Consider the following 16,891-nt stretch of genomic DNA (forward strand, 5'->3'; position numbering starts at 1 on the left):
CAGAAATTTGGGGCATAAATTTCAGAGAAAAACACTTTCGTATGCTATGTTCTTACCGTTTCTGTTCCACATCTGGGTTTACCTTCCTGGACTTCTTTTGATTGTCTCTGAGGCAACTAAATGAAAACACATTAAAAATAAATAAATAAAAGAGGTTGTTACCTCCCTCCAAATGTTTTCACCACCTTTTCTAGCTTTCTCTATCATTAAGACAAAGCCTGCCATTTTTTTCCCTAACAATCTTTCCCTCAGAATTGACATGCAGTCATAGACATAAAATGCAATTCAGAAATTAACCACAGAGGGCAGGCTAACAATGGGATGAAACGCCTATAGCCTAGCCTTTGATTCTCTCAGGTTTGTATTTCATGATCAGAAAATTTTCCAGGGCTGAAATTTATCATGATCTATGTAAATTTCCTGAATCTCCAGAAGAGGTGGGTGGGGCCAAGAGAGTAGAAGGAGCCTAACAACCTCAGGACAGGAAGGAAGGTGGGGCTTCCCCAGCAAGCCTAGGTGGGATCAGCAGCTCACCAACATCCATCCCATGGAGTATAAGACTGTTAACCTTGGCTCTCAGAGCCAGAGCAAGCTTCTCCCAGCCCTGCTATTGGCCACCTATGTACAATATAGGGTGCTGTGATCTTCAGCTACATTCAGGGAAGTTTCTGTTGTGCATATTACTCTTGTGCTCTCCCATCAATTATCACCATCCTTGGGAAAATCAAGCTGCAAGCACTTGCAAATGATGAAGTGAAGGCCAGAGAAATCAGTGCCTTGCATGCTTACACAACAGTTAGCAACACACCCCAGCTTTCTACTACACCCGTTGTCCAATAATGGCATTTCTTTGAATGCTCTTTTCTCTCTATTATCACACCTCTTCCTGTTTGCATATAAAATATCATAGGATAGACTATGAGCCTCACACCTGCTTACTGCCAATATTCATTGTAGGCATTTCCTCAGTGTTGATGTTAAAAAATACAGAAACATTGTTAGACATTGACATATGTTAAAAGCAAAGTAAGTCAAATTTGCAGACTAAGAGACCCTTTTCTTTTATAGGATGAGATATGATATAGAGATTTCTGGACAATAGTCACAAGTATTCAAATTTGAATGTAATAATTACTTAATAGTATAGACTGTACACCTGGAAAAATTTAATTTCATTGTCCCCTATCTTCTCTTCTTTTCCTGTTCCCTAGAGTTCAGTTTCCTAGTGATTTCACCTTCCTAAACTGGTCAATAAAGAAAGAATGCTAAAATTATTATCTTTGAGATTATTAATGAGTTACTGACTTACCCTTCTAAAGAATATTCATATTTCAAAGTTAAAATCAGGAGCATAACACCCAAAACATTAGTAGGAGTCTGATTAGAATTCCACATCATTAATATTACTAATTATAAATGGATACTAAATTCTGCTATATGTGAAGTAAAAGTTTGTTTTGTTTTAAATCAGGGGGAATTCAAGATACTATCAAGCAATAGGTGATATACAAAGACTTGTTGACTGAATTTAAAAAATCGTCTAATACTCTGCCATTAAAAAAGATTAAATTAAGCATAAAAATGTATTGGCCAAAATATTGAGATCATGGGTCATTTTCCCATACATTTTGGGTGTTTTTAACTTTCCAAATATTTGACATTAGTTTGAGACATCATAACTCCAAAAAGAAAATCTTAAATAAATATTCAAAATATCCACAACATACACACTATTTCTCCATCAAGCAATAAAGTTAAAAATCTGGTGAAGGGGCCGGCCCGGTGGCTCAGGCAGTTAGAGCTCCGTGCTCCTAACTCTGAAGGCTGCTGGTTTGATTCCCACATGGGCCAGTGGGCTCCCAACCACAAGGTTGCCAGTTCAATTCCTTGACTCCCACAAGGGATGGCGGGCAGCGCCCCCTGCAACTAAAAATTGAACATGGCACCTTGAGCTGAGCTGCCGCTGAGCTCCCAGATGGCTCAGTTGGTTGGAGTATGTCCTCTCAACCACAAGGTTGCCGGTTCGACCCCCGCAAGGGATGGTGGGCTGTGCCCCCTGCAACTAGCAATGGCAACTGGACCTGGAGCTGAGCTGCGCCCTCCACAACTAAGACAGAACAACAACTTGAATTTGAACAGAACCCTCCACAACTAAGATTGAAAGGACAACAACTTGACTTGGAGAAAAAGTCCTGTTCCCCTTCCCCAATAAAATCTTAAAAAAAAAAAAAAATCTGGTGAAATAATAATAATAATGTACATATGTCTAGAAATTAGGCAATAGAATAAGTAATCCTTATTTTAAAGAATAAATTATAAAGGAACTTTTTAAAAACACTTATAATAAAATAATAGTAAAAGCTATACAAGACTATTTGAAGCATATAGATAAAGAAAATGTAAAGAAAATGAGTTTTTAAAATACATTTATAAGAAAACACAAAGTAAGCACATCTCAAAAAGTTGAAAAAAGAGAGAAAAAAAAGAGAAAACAAGAAAAGTTATGGACAGAAGTAAAAGTAAGATAGAGACTCATTTATTAAAAAATAATACAAGTAAGATAGGCAAAACTCTGGCAAGATCAATTAAGTAAAAAAATAAGGAATCAAAAATAATACAAAAGTGAATTTCAGAATAAGTGCTACAGGGATAAAACAAATATTATGAACAATTATATATATATAATAAACATAATGACTTAAAATGGATAAATTTAATGAAATAAAATGCAAAAATTGGGTGGATCTCATCAAAATGACAACGTGAGATGAACCTCTGTAAAGCTCCCCTAGAATTTAAAACTAATCCAACAACAATAACTCCACAAAGGACTCCCTGCACAGCAGACAGGCAAGACAAAGAGGCCCACTACTGAATTCACCTAAAGGTGGGCAAATCGCACGAGCAGGGGAGGTGAGAAGGGAGAAGTGCGGAGACGGGGCTGAGCGGGCACAGGACGCAGACCTAGCTCAGTGCTCCGAGCTCGCTGCATCCCGGAAATACCGCAGATGCGGGAGAGGGAAGACCTCAGACTGCTAGGGCTCCGCTTGTGGCCCACAGGGCTGAGGGGGCAGCATATAACACGGCTGAACTCATCGCTCATGGCAGAGACCTCAGAGAAAAGACACAAAGAAATGGAAAGACATTCCGTACTCATGGATTGGAAGAATCAACATAGTTAAAATGGCCATATTACCCAAAGCAATATACAGATTTAATGCAATCCCCATCAAAACCCCAATGGCATTTTTTAAAGAAATAGAACAAAAAGTCATCAGATTTGTTTGGAACCATTAAAGACCCCGAATACCCAAAGCAATCTTAAGAAAAAAGAACAATACTGGAGGTATCACACTCCCTGACTTTAGCTTGTACTACAGGGCTACAATAATCAAAACAGCATGGTATTGGCAGAAAAACAGACACATAGACCAATGGAAAAGAACTGAGAACCCAGAAATAAAACCACATAAATATGGACAGATAATTTTTGACAAAGAAGCTAAAAACATACAATGGAGGAAAGATGGCCTCTTCAATAAATGGTGCTGGGAGAATTGAATAGCCACGTGCAAAAGAATGAAACTGGACTGCTATTTGTCACCATGTACCAAAATTAATTCAAAATGGATCAAAGACTTAAGCATAAAACCTGACACAATAAACTGCATGGAAGAAAACATAGGTACTAAACTTATGGACCTTGGGTTCAAAGAGCATTTTATGAATTTGACTCCACAGGCAATGGAAGTAAAAGCTAAAATAAACAAATGGGACTATATGAAACTTAAAAGCTTCTGCACAGCAAAAGAAACCATCGACAAAATAAAGAGGCAATCAACTGAATGGGAGAAGGTTTTTGCAAACAGTGCCTCCAATAAGGGGCTAATACCCAAAATATACAAGGAACTCATGAAACTCAACAACAAAAAAACAAACAAACAAATTGAAAAATGGGCAGAGGACCTGAAGAGACATTTCTCCAAAGAGGACATACAAATGGCAAATAGACATATGAAAAAATGCTCAACATCACTAATCATCAGAGAAATGCAAATCAAAACCACAATGAGATATCACCTCACCCCAGTCAGAATGTCTGTCATCAACAAGACAAATAGTAACAAGTGTTGGAGAGGCTGTGGAGAAAAAGGAACCCTCATACACTGTTGGTGGGAATGCAGACTGGTGCAGCCGTTATGGAAGGCAGTGTGGCGGTTCCTCAAAAAATTATGTATTGAATTACCATATGACCCAGCAATCCCTCTCCTGGATATCTACCCAAAAAATCTGAAAACATTTATACATAAAGACACGTGTGCTCCAATGTTCATTGCAGTTTTGTTTACGGTGGCCAAGACATGGAAACAACCAAAATGTCCTTGGATAGATGAATGGATAAAGAAGTTGTGGTATATATACACAATGGAATACTATTCAGCGGTAAGAAAAGATGATATAGGAACATTTGTGACAACATGGATGGATCTTGAGAGTCTGATGCTAAGCAAAATAAGTCAGACAGAAAAAGCAGAGAACCATATGATTTCACTGATATGTGGTATATAAATAAAAAACAACAAAAGAATAAGACAAACAAATGAGAAACAAAAACTCGCAGACACAGACAATAGTTTAGTGGTTACCAGAGGGTAAGGGAGTGGGGGGTAGGAGATGAGGGTAAGGGGGATCAAATATATGATGATGGAAGGAGAACTGACTCTGGGTGGTGAACACACAATGGGATTTATAGATGATGTAATACAGAATTGTACACCTGAAATTTATGTAATTTCACTAACAATTGTCACCCCAATAAATAAAAAAAAAGAACAATAGACATACTATTGTATTGACAAACTTCAATTTTGAAGTTTTTGTGCCATTATTAAGGAATCATCCCATTATTTACAGGTGATTAGGGCTTGTTTGCGTGGTGTGTATATACACATACACACACACACACACACACACACACACACACACTGCACACGGACAGGCAGATAGATAAGTGGGAAGAATTCATGTGTGCTAGTTGTAATGTGTTTGCTAGCTGTGGTTTTCCAGAAGAAAAAAGCACTCATTATTATCCGTTTAATGTTAAACCCATAGATGAACAACAGGTAAAGGACTGCATTGCACCCCTCCTTGCCCTCTGAGGGACCCCATCGGCTTTGAACCCTCCCGATTTCCAGAGGGCCCTGGGCACAGTGTGGACTTGCCATCTCCGTGGAAATGAGTCCTGGAGAAGGCCTCTCTCAAGTAAACAGACGAGGTCCACAGGCTTTGGAGTCTTGCTCGATTTATGTCTAGTGACCTAAACTACCTCTTCTACCTGTGAGACTGACACCCTTGTACCCTAAATTTCAAAACTTGTAAAAATGGAGAAAGCAATGCCTTCTTCAAAGTATTACTAATGAAGGTTAAATCCAACTACACGACATGCTCGGCATCCTTCAGTTGCTTGATAAATGTCATTTCCCTTTCCCATCAACACCATTGGACTAGTGACAGAAAAAAAACCCAAAATCTCTGGGAAGCCTTTGGTACAAGTCTCATGCCTCTTTCATTGGATGAATGACCCCACAGAGGCAGAGTAACAACTGAGTCAAGAGAGAGTGAAACACGTTATCACAAAGAAAAATGACTCATGGGTTGGGTCTCTGTTTCTTATCATTTTTGTTTCCTCCATCTGGTAGATTTGATGGGGATTTATTTGACAGCTGCAGGAGGAAGTTGGGACTCCCCAGTACTAGCTCATCTCAGATCCATCACTGTTCTCCCTGCTTCTGTGTCTCTTCCATCTGCAGATATGTACAGCATATCCCAAGACTCTCCAGTGATGGACGGGTTCCCTGGAGAGACCGGGAGTGAACTTAACTTCATTTGGGAAAATAATTTCAGGCTTCTCTCACACCACATCTGTGACCTAAATGACTGACAAGCACAAGATGAATCAATGGAATGCATTTACTTTCACTGAACCTCTTTCTTCATTGTGGTTGCTCCTGCAAATTTCAGTTCTTCCCTATCTCTTGCTTGTTAAATTTTATGTTTCTTAACATTGTGACTATTTCTCTATCATTGCACCTTACACACTGAGGACAGACATTTTTCCCTAAAATATAAGCCACATTACATATTTCTCTAACTTACAAATGTCTACCACATTACTTCCTGTGTGCCTTTGAAGACTCTTCATCATCAAACACTGAACCTCATTTTCAGTTTCTCCTCGTGTTGGCTCTATCCTTAAACAATATGTTCCAGGTATTGAAAAATACTTTTCCTTCCTAAATCACTCTTCTACATTTGCATATGTTGTCCCTTCAGTTTGGAAAGTCTTTTCTTCCTCTGGTAAGCCTGCCTAACATGCTTCACAATCCAGACAGCAATTCCTCAAACATGTCCTTCCTTCCGCCATTCCAAACCTCCAAACCCGGTGCCATTCATTTCTTCTTCTGGTTTCTATAGCACATTGTCTGTGTTTCTACCTAGAACCCACGAACATCTGCCCTATCTGAAAAAGAGGCTGTTGTGGTGCTATGGAAATGGCAGAGACCTGACATCAGAAATTACACCCTGGAGGTCATTTCAATGTATACATATAACAAATCATCACATTGTACAAGAGAGAGAGAAAGAAAGAGAGAGAGAGAGAGAAAGAAGAAAGAAGAAAGAGAGAGGGAGGGAGGGAGAGAGAGGGAGGGAGGGAGGGAGGGAGGGAGGGAGGGAGGGAGGGAGAAAGAAAGAAGTTATACTGTGGTTTCATTGCTTACTAGCAAAAGTGACCTTGACAAGTTTTTATCCTCTCAGCTATATAATCTCTATTTTTTTTAAAAAAAGTACAGTGTTTAATAATTACAGTGTTTCTTGAAGGTGTTCATCAATTTTTTAAATTGGCATCCACTGGAGTCTATCCTCTATGCCTATATGACTATTTTCTTCTTGAAGCCAAGAGTGCTGTTTCATGTAGGTTTCCCATAAATACTGATTAACCTTAAAGAGAGGGACACATTTTTATCAGAGTACATGTTTGAATTCAACTCTATGAGCACAATTGTGTCATCTGTCCTGCATCTCCAAAGAGGACATAAAGATCCCCAATAGATACACGAAAAGATGCTCAACATCACTAATCATCAGGAGAATGCAAATCAAAACCACAGTGAGATACCACCTCACACCTGTTAGGATGGTTATTATCAACAAGACAGTAAGTGCTGATGAGGGTGTGGAGAAATTGGAAAGTTTGCACACTGTTGGTAGGAATGTAAATTGGTTCAGCCACTATGAAAAACAATTTTTAAAAATTAAAAATAGAAGTACCGTATGGTCTAGCAATCACACTTCTGGGTATATATAAAAAAAATCAGTATCAGCATGTCAAAGAGATATGTGCACTCCCATGCTTATCTCAGATTACTTACAATAACCAGGATATGGAAACAATCCATATGTTCACTGATGATGAGTAAAGATGATATGGCACATATACAATAAAGAATTATGAAGCCTTAAAAAAAGAAGAAAATCCTGCCATTGGTGACAATATAAATGAAACTGAAGGGCATTATGCTGAGTGAGATAAGCCAGTCACAGAACAACAATTATTGTATAAGCTGAAATAGTCTCATAGAAGCAGAGAGTAGCGTGGTGGCTGCTAAGAATTGGTGAAAAGGACATGGGAAGTCATTGCTCCACAGGTATAAAATTTCAGTTCTGCTCCATGAATAAATTCTGGGGATCTGCTGTACAGCATCGTACCCATAGTCAAGAGTATGGTACTGTGTAATTTACAATATGATAAGGGGATAGATCTCATGTTAAGTGTGCTTAACACAAAACACAAAACGAACACAAAACGAACATCTGCCCTATCTGAAAAAGAGGCTGTTGTGGTGCTATGGAAATGGCGGAGACCTGACATCAGAAATTACACCCTGGGGGTCATTTCAATGTATACATATAACAAATCATCACATTGTACAAGAGAGAGAGAAAGAAAGAGAGAGAAAGAGAGAAAGAAGAAAGAAGAAAGAGAGAGGGAGGGAAGGAGGGAAGGAGGGAGGGAGGGAGGGAGGGAGGGAGAAAGAAAGAAGTTATACAAAAACATAACAAAACCCTCAAAAGAACACAAGGAAACTTTTGGAGGTGATGGATATATATAGTGTTTTTGTTGCAGTGACGGTATCACAGGAGTTTGCATAGGTCCAAACTCAAAATAATATGTACATTAAATATGAGCAATATTTGGCATACCTATTATACTGCAAAAACTCTAAGAAAAAAGTCAGGACAACCAGATGTGGGATATGACGTGCTCAGTGACCTAATTCATCTCATTAACTTCATGTCCCCCCACCCTCACCATCCCACTACCCACCGTGCCCAACCCCTCCTTAGGCCCTTACCTAAGGTCTCTTGGAAGCCAGTCCCACAGTCTTTGCCTAACCTGCTCTGTCTTAATCATCCAGGTCTCTCCTCAGAGGTCAGGTCTCGGTGACATCGCACCCTGCCCTCTGCTGTTTATCATCTGTAACACTCATCCCTACCAAATTGCATGATTTACAGGTGTTTGTTATCCTTGCTCCCTGTTAGAATACGCTCTAGGAAGTAGAATTCTTCCATCTCATTACCAGTCGTTTCAGCTTTGAATGAGATTCCTCATGAACCAAATAATTCTGAAGAGTGGTTCACTGAGACAAAATGCACGAGAACCTGAAAACCCAATGGACTTCAGAGCACTGAGCTAGCTAACCAGTAGCCATCACTGACTAATTAATCACCCACTGTGTCCCTGCATTGTTTTCCTTTATCTTCACAACTAAATCTAGGATGTGGCAAAATTCTTATCCCCACCGTGGACATGGAGATATTGTGTCAGGAAGACCAAGGAACTTGTCCAGGAGTCCAGGAAAAGCAGACCAGGATGAAGCAGGACACAAGCCTCATCTGGCTTCATGATTTCCTGGGTGAACTGTCCATCAGAAACCCTCCATCTCCCCTGTGGGGGCAGAGCCTCCGAAAGTAGTTTCCAGGCTCTCGGCCTCACATAGACAGGTGCTGGCTCAGGTAGTAAATGGCCAACTGTGATTGCATGGCCATCAGCTATGGCTGCTTGGCCGTCAGCTGTAGCCAGTTAGCCAATTAGCCGCTAATATAACTGCTGCGGCTACGGAGGAGAGTGAAAGAGAGTCGTCGGTGGGTTGCAGACAAAAGGGACAGCAGGTCGCACGTCCAGTGAACCCAGCCTCCAGTGATACCGTAGTAGTATGACTCCCCTACCTATGGCTCCGTGGGTGTTCTTTTTTGGCCTCACCATATCCTGCGTTCTTGTATGGGGAGCGGGAGCAGAGACCCCGCAGGCTTCCCCGCACGACAAATGGTGCAGTGAGCAGGGTCTCCCGCATGACAAATGGCGCAGCGAGCAGGGTATGGTGCCAGCCAAAGCTCTCCAAAGGACGGTGGAGCAGTCTGTGTGTATGAACACTCAGTCTCTGGAAGACCAGGAGGAGCAGCTGCCTGAGAGCTGGACCCCCATGCAGGGGTGGGAGGATGTGGACGGTTCTCCCACCCGCACAGGAAAAGCCATGCAGCTGCTGGAGAGATGGAGCCCCGTGGAGAGGTGGAAAGATGTGGACGGTTCCCCAACCAGCACAGGCCGGAGAAAGCAAAGGTCGTTGCAGCCCTGTGGGCTGGGAAGTGCTTGCTGAGGCAGCCCGGATGCGGGACTTGTCCCAGGAGGAAAGGCTTGCTGAGTCCTTCTTGGGAGATGAGGGTGAGGTCAAGGTCATCCCTCACCCCCAGGACAGCCCTGGTGAATGACTATGGACTATGGGGAATTGCCTTCCATCCCTAATTTAATGGACTGCTTGACTGTTTGTTTGGGAACTGTTGTTAGTGGAACTGGGGGATATTTGCTTTTGTCTCTTGACTGGCCGCCATTGAGAATATGTAAGCACCTTGATTGTGAGTCGCTATTGTTCCAGCAGGGTACCCTGAGAGGCACAGAGAGAGTGGCAGTGCCCTGAGAGCCCTGGCTGAGTCCAGGAAGTGTGGCTGTGCCCACAGAGAGTGGCAGTGCCCTGAGAGCCCTGGCTGTGTCCAGGAAGTGTGGCTGTGCCCACAGAGAGTGGCAGTGCCCTGAGAAATCCTAGCTGTGCCCAGGGAAACTAGTGGTACCCTAAGAAGTCCAGGAAGTCTGGCCGTGCCCAGAAGTACTGGTGGTGCCATGAGAAACCCTGACTGTGTCCGGGAAGACAGGTGGTACCCTAAGAAGTCCAGGAAGTCTGGCTGTGCTCAGAAGTACTGGTGGTGCCCTGAGAAACCCTGGCTGTGCCCAGAGAGCCTGGCTGTGTCCAGGATATTGCATTCACCCCCAGGTTCCTCGCACAGGTCCCCTCGCGGAAGACGCTTGTCGCGTAGATTGTGAGGCGAGAGCCTGTAGGGGTGGAGTGTGGGGGCAGAGCCTCAGAAAGTAGTTTCCAGGCTCTCGGCCTCACATAGACAGGTGCTGGCTCAGGTAGTAAATGGCCAACTGTGATTGCATGGCCATCAGCTGTGGCTGATTGGCCGTCAGCTGTAGCCAGTTAGCCAATTAGCCGCTAATATAATTGCTGCGGCTACGGAGGAGAGTGAAAGAGAGTCGTTGGTGGGTTGCAGACAAAAGGGACAGCAGGTCGCACGTCCAGTGAACCCAGCCTCCAGTGAGACCGTAGTGGTATGACTCCCCTACCTATGGCTCCGTGGGTGTTCCTTTTTGGCCTCACCATATCCTGCATTCTTGTATGGGGAGCGGGAGCAGAGACCCCGCAGGCTTCCCCGCACGACATCCCCCTTTTCTGATTGTGTGATCTCCAAGCACTGCTATTCTTAGGAAACCCGTCTCCCAAGTTTCCTAACACACAAAGTGCTCTAGACAGAAATCACCCAGATTTCACTTACTGGGAATAAAATATCTCCCCTCACCAATTAATAAATGTATCCAACTATGAAACCCTTTTTTATATTTAATATTGAATTTTTTCAAGCTCATGGTAAATAAGTGTCAAGCGGGAGACCCTGCTCGCTGCGCCATTTGTCATGCAGGGTGTCAGGTCTCTGCTCCCGCTCCCCACATAAGAACGCAGGATATGGTGAGGCCAAAAAGGAACACCCACGGAGCCATAGGTAAGGGAGTCATACTACTATATTCTCGCTGGCGGCACTATACTCTCACTGGAGGCTGGATCCACACTGTCCGCAACCCGCCATCCTAACAGCAATCCATGCTTGCCAGCCCAGCCACCATCTTCTTGCCAGCCCCCATCCTTTCTTCTTTTGCTAGCATAGCCACAGCAGTTATATTAGTGGCCAATGGCTCACTGGTTACAGTTGAAGGCCAACTAGCCACAGCTGATGGCCATCCAATCACATTGATGGCCATTTACTACCTGAGCCAGCACCTGTCTATGTGAGGCCGAGAGCCTGGAAACTGCTTTCTGGGGCTCAGTCCCCACAATAAGTATAACAACTACTTCATACAGTAGTTTTGGAAAAGTAACGAGATAATCCTGTAAACTTCTTAACACTGTGCTGGACAGAAAGAATACCTGGGATGGACGTCATAGGAATGGCAGCAGCGGGGCGCACTTTTTGAGTTCTCCTTCAGATCTTATCAGAAACTGGACATTTATAACCCATCAAAGGACTCTCTGCTCATTACGCAGAACAGCTAAGAGACTCGTGCAAGGATTCAGGAAGGTGGGCAAATTGGGCGAGCAGGGGAAGAGGGAAGGGAGCAAAGTGGAGATGCAGCCACATCAGCGGCGGTGGAAGGAAACGCGGCCGACAACTTCAGCTGTGGAGATGAGGCCCACATCTGCTGCAGTGGAAATCTGGCCGACATTCGCAGCTGCAGAGACGCAGGGGATCCCAGGACGGAACAGAGAACACAAAAGCCAGGAGGTGGGCTCTTTCCCTGCGTCCCACAGCTGATCTCTCCTGCCGAGGGGGCAGCATATCTAGGATTTGAGGCAATAACCTCAGCTGATACCTCCAGTTAAGCCCTAGACCGGACACAGGACACAAACTCCATACCTGGGCCCCTCCCCCTGCTCTTCCAATCCTACCCCCGCCCTTCCAGAGACTTGAACTGGCCCCTGAACTGAGGAGTGTTGTCCGATTGCAGAGGAGCCTTGGTGCTTGGGCTCCGGGAAGACTGGCGGGCAGCTCTGGCCCAGGGAGGAGGCTGGGAGGAGTGTGGTTTTTGCTGTGCTGGGAGATAGGGGACTCCTCCGCCCCCACCACCACCTTTTCTGGCCTGCAGGAAGAGTGTGACACGGCTGGGCTGGGAGAGAGAAGACCCCTTCATCCCCAGCCCCTACCCTTTCAGGCCTGCCTAGGGCGGGGCAATTACATCGGCGGAGGCACTCCCCGGCATCAGCAGTAAGCGGCAGATGCAGCTCCCAGCTTTCAGAAGCTCAGAAATCTCCCGCCCGCCACACACACACACACACACACACACACACAGAAGAAGTGCCCTGAGACTCTGGAGAACTAGGCACAGGGCTGGTGGTGCTACCCTCAGTGCGCATATGTGCAGGCAAGGGCAGAAACTGCACTGACTTTGTAGAAACTACCATCCAGACCCCTCAGCCCCACGCATCTAAATCTGCAGTCCCAACGTCACTCTGGGCACCAGGTGACCAGCTCTGCCTGCACAATACGCAGGGGACTTTTGGTACAGCAGAGGACAACCTGGAGATTACTTGATGGGCTTAAGCCAAGACTGGCACTGTTTGTTTTGTTTTGTCTTTATATCTTTGATATCTTTGCCTGTGTTGAGTGGGGATTGTCGGTTGTTGAATGTATTTGACTTTTTCTTTGTTGTTGTTGTTGTGCTTGGTGATTTGCTTTGTTCTGAAATTGCCCTACCAGGGCCCAGCTTAAGAGGCACAAGATTCAACATACCCAGAGGCCAACTCCAAACCAAACCAGAGTACTACAGGGTTTGACCTACAAGTGACCTACAAGTGACCTACAAGTGAATCCCAGAGGGGATTCTTTACAGGCACAAGAGCCCATAGAGGCCAAACCACATTTAAGCGGTCAACCCTCACGCAGCAGAACACCCTGCAGTGGGCAGAGCCAAGTCTCACAACCAGTCAGCCTAGGAGTTAACCCCACCTACTCATAAGCAAAAAGCAATTAAAGATCTTCTTTAACAGGACAATATACACAACACAAGAGTCACCTTTGGAGCACACGCAGAGTAGAAGAATGAAGTAGTGCAAGTCAAATATAAAGGACACATACTACATAAGATAACCCAGCAAGAACTAAGAACTCTAGGGGATCTACCTAATACATCAAAGCAAACACAGAGAGTCAGCCAGAATGCAGAAACAAAGAAACATGTCCCAAATAAAAGAACAGAAGAAACCTCCAGAAATGGAACCAAATGAAACAGAGGTAACCAACCTATCAGAGACAGAGTTTAGAACACTGATGATAAGAATGTTTAAGGAGCTTAGAGAGGACATCAAGAAGGATGTAGAAATCATAATGAATAACCAGTTAGAACTAAAGAACACAATTACTGAAATAAAGAACTCACTTGAAGGAATTAACAGCAGGTTAGATGAAGCAGAGGATCGAATCAGCGACTTAGAAGACAAGTTAGCAGAGATCACCCAAACTGAACAACAGAACGAAAACAGAATAAAAAACAATGAAGATGGTTTAAGGGTGGAGTAAGATATTTCATGCAAATGGAAATGAGAAAAAAGCTGAAGTTGCAAAACTTATCTCTGACAAAATAGACTTTAAAATGAAGAAAATATTAAAAGAAAAAGACGGGCACTATATAATGATAAAGGGATCGATCCGACAAGAGGACATAACCCTAATAAACATTTATGCACCCAATATAGGAGCACCTAAATATATAAAACAGATATTGACTGACATAAGACAGATCAACAGTAACACTATCACAGTAGGGGACTTCAACACACCTCTGACAACAAGGGACAGGTCTTCCAAACAGAAAAACAATATGGAAGCAACAGCCTTAAATGACACATTGGACCACTTGGATTTAATCAATATTTTCAGAGCATTTCACACCAATGCTGCAAAATATACGTTCTTCTCAAGCGCACATGGAACATTTTCCAAGATAGACCTTATGTTAGGCCACAAAACAAGTCCTGATAGATTTAAGAAAATTGAAATCATACCAATTGTCTTCTCTGACCACAGTGCTATGAAATTAGAAATGAACTTCAGGAAAAAAACTAGAAGACACACAAATTCATGGAGGCTGAATAACATGTTACTAAATAATGAATGGGTCAAGCAGGAGATCAAGGAAGAAATCAAAAGATATCTCGAGACAAACGAAAATGAAAACACGACGACCCAAAATCTATGGGATGCCGCGAAAGCAGTCCTAAGAGGGAAATTCAGAGCATTGCAGGCCTACCTAAAGAAACAAGAAACATCACTAATCAACAGTTTATCTTCACACTTGAGGGATCTGGAAAAAGAACAACAAAATAAGTCCAAAGGGAGTACAAGTAAGGAGATAATAAAGATCAGAGCGGAAATAAATGAAATAGAAACCAGAAAAACAATACAAAAGATCAATGAATCCAAGAGTTGGTTCTTAGAGAAGATAAACAAAATTGACTAACCTTTAGCCAGACTTATTAAAAAAAAGAGAGCGAGGAACCAAATTAATAAAATCAGAAATGAAAAAGAAGTGACAACAGGGGGACTTCCAGAAAAATGGCGGCGTGAGGTGAGCCTCTGTAAAGCTCCCCTGGAATTTAGAACGAATCGAACAACAAAAACTCCACAAAGGACTCCCTGCACAGCACACAGGCAACACGAAGAGGCCCACTACAGACTGAAATCACCAAAGGTGGGAGATTCGCGCAAGTGGAGGGAGGAGGAAAGGGAGAAGTGCGCGGAGACGGAGACGCGCGGGCGGGGGACGCAGACCTGGCTCAGTGCACCGAGCTCGCTGCTTCCCGGAACTACCGCAGCTGCGGGAGAGGGAAGAACTCGGACTGCTAGGGCTCCGCCAGGGCTCCACAGGGCTGAGGGGACAGCATATAACAGGGCTGAACCCAACGCTCACGGCAGAGACCTCGGAGAAAAGACTGAGGGAAAAAGGCTGAAAACGGTGGTTTAAGCCCGCACTGCCGAGCAGAGAACGGAGCCCTAGGCACTGAGACTAGCCGCCCCTCCCTACCCTCCCAGAGCTCGCCCCGCCCCCACCTGCCTGGTGCTAAAAGCGAAACAGTAGCAGTATCAGATCAAAACAACAGAAAATTTGCTGTTTTGAGAACTGTGGACTGCAAACACAATTTCACAGCCCAACTAGTTCCAGCAAAGGGGAGAAGCTGTGGAAGCAGGACCGGCTGTGGTGGTGGTTGCCACCATTGCTCTGGGCCACCTCTCACAACTCACCCCGCCTCTGACCCCACCTATCTGGACGGATCCCTGCAGGAGTAAACAGAACTGCTGAAACCTACGGGCTCTGAATCAGGAGCTGGAAGAGCTTTGGAACATCAAAAGCTCTCCGCATACCCACCGGGACACTGCGCCCTGTGACCTAGACGAACTATTAACAGAGGAGAAGCCCGTCTCCCAGGGAATCCCCCCATTGTGTGAGAAGTTGGAATAGTGCAGAGAAAACATAGCACTACTGTGTGGGAGAAGGAAAATAAGTTGCAGTTGGAGAAATAATAAAACATTCTACCAACAAGTACTGGCAAAAAAAGAAAGACCGCTTTCTATCAACCTGTTGCAGAAGCCACTCCTGTAGATGTCTAGGAAGAGAAATAGTAAACCAGTAATCGCCATGAATAACCAAGGCAACAAGATAACTCAGAAAGAAAGTGAAAAATCTCCAGAGAAGGCACTTAAAGATACAGAAATATGTGACTTAAATGACAGAGAATTCAAGATTGCAGTTCTGAAAAAACTCAAAGAGATACAAGAAAACACAGATAGGCAGTTAAAGGAACTCAGAAACTCAATCAAAGAACAGCATGAGCATTTTACGAAAGAGATTGAAATCTTAAAAAAGAACCAAATAGAATTTCTGGAGATTAAGAACTCAATAGAAGAAATTAAGAATGAAATAACCAGCTTAGGTAGTAGAGTTGACCAGATGGAGGAAAGAATCAGTGACATCGAAGATAGAAACCTGGAAATGACACAGAGAGAAGAAGAAAGAGACTTGAGACTTAAAAGAAATGAAAGAACTCTACAAGAACTTTCTGACTCCATCAGAAAGAGCAATATAAGAATAATGGGCATACCAGAAGGAGAAGAAAGAGAGAAGGAACAGAGAATATATTCAAACAAATTGTCGATGAGAACTTCCCAAATTTGTGGACAGAACTGGACCCTCGAATCCAAGAAGCAAATAGAACACCTAGTTACCTCAATCCCAACAGGCCTTCTCCAAGGCACATTGTATTGAAGCTGTCTAAAATCAACGACAAAGAAAGAATCCTCAAGGCAGCCAGGGAAAAGAAGACGGTAACATACAAAGGAAAGCCCATTAGATTATCATCAGATTTTTCAGCAGAAACTCTACAAGCCAGGAGGGAGTGGAACCAAATATTCAAACTATTGAAAGAGAGAAATCATGAGCCAAGAATAATATATCCAGCAAAGATATCCTTTAGATATGAAGGAGGAATAAAGACCTTTCCAGACATACAGAAGCTGAGGGAATTTTCTAATACACGACCTGCACTACAAGAAATACTAAAGGAGGCTATTCGACCACCATCAACAGGGACAGTTTGTGGCAACCAAAACTCAAAAAGGGGGAGAGTAAAGGCCTGAACCAGAATATGGGAATGGAGAAAGTAAGCGTGCTGAA

General features: G+C 43.5%; 1 protein-coding gene across 1 annotated transcript in view; it reads right to left on the reverse strand.

Annotated features, from left to right (window-relative positions):
• The window catches only part of GCSAML (germinal center associated signaling and motility like), a 60,130-nt gene that overhangs the window by 32,507 nt on the left and 10,732 nt on the right, over window positions 1–16,891 (reverse strand). Inside the window, exon 2 of the mRNA XM_019719201.2 lies at window positions 57–116. Within this exon, the coding sequence (XP_019574760.1) occupies window positions 57–116 (60 nt within the window). The remainder of the gene's footprint in view (window positions 1–56; window positions 117–16,891) is intronic.

The sequence above is a fragment of the Rhinolophus sinicus genome, linkage group LG10 (assembly GCF_036562045.2).
Source record: "Rhinolophus sinicus isolate RSC01 linkage group LG10, ASM3656204v1, whole genome shotgun sequence".
In the NCBI taxonomy this organism is placed as follows: domain Eukaryota; kingdom Metazoa; phylum Chordata; class Mammalia; order Chiroptera; family Rhinolophidae; genus Rhinolophus; species Rhinolophus sinicus.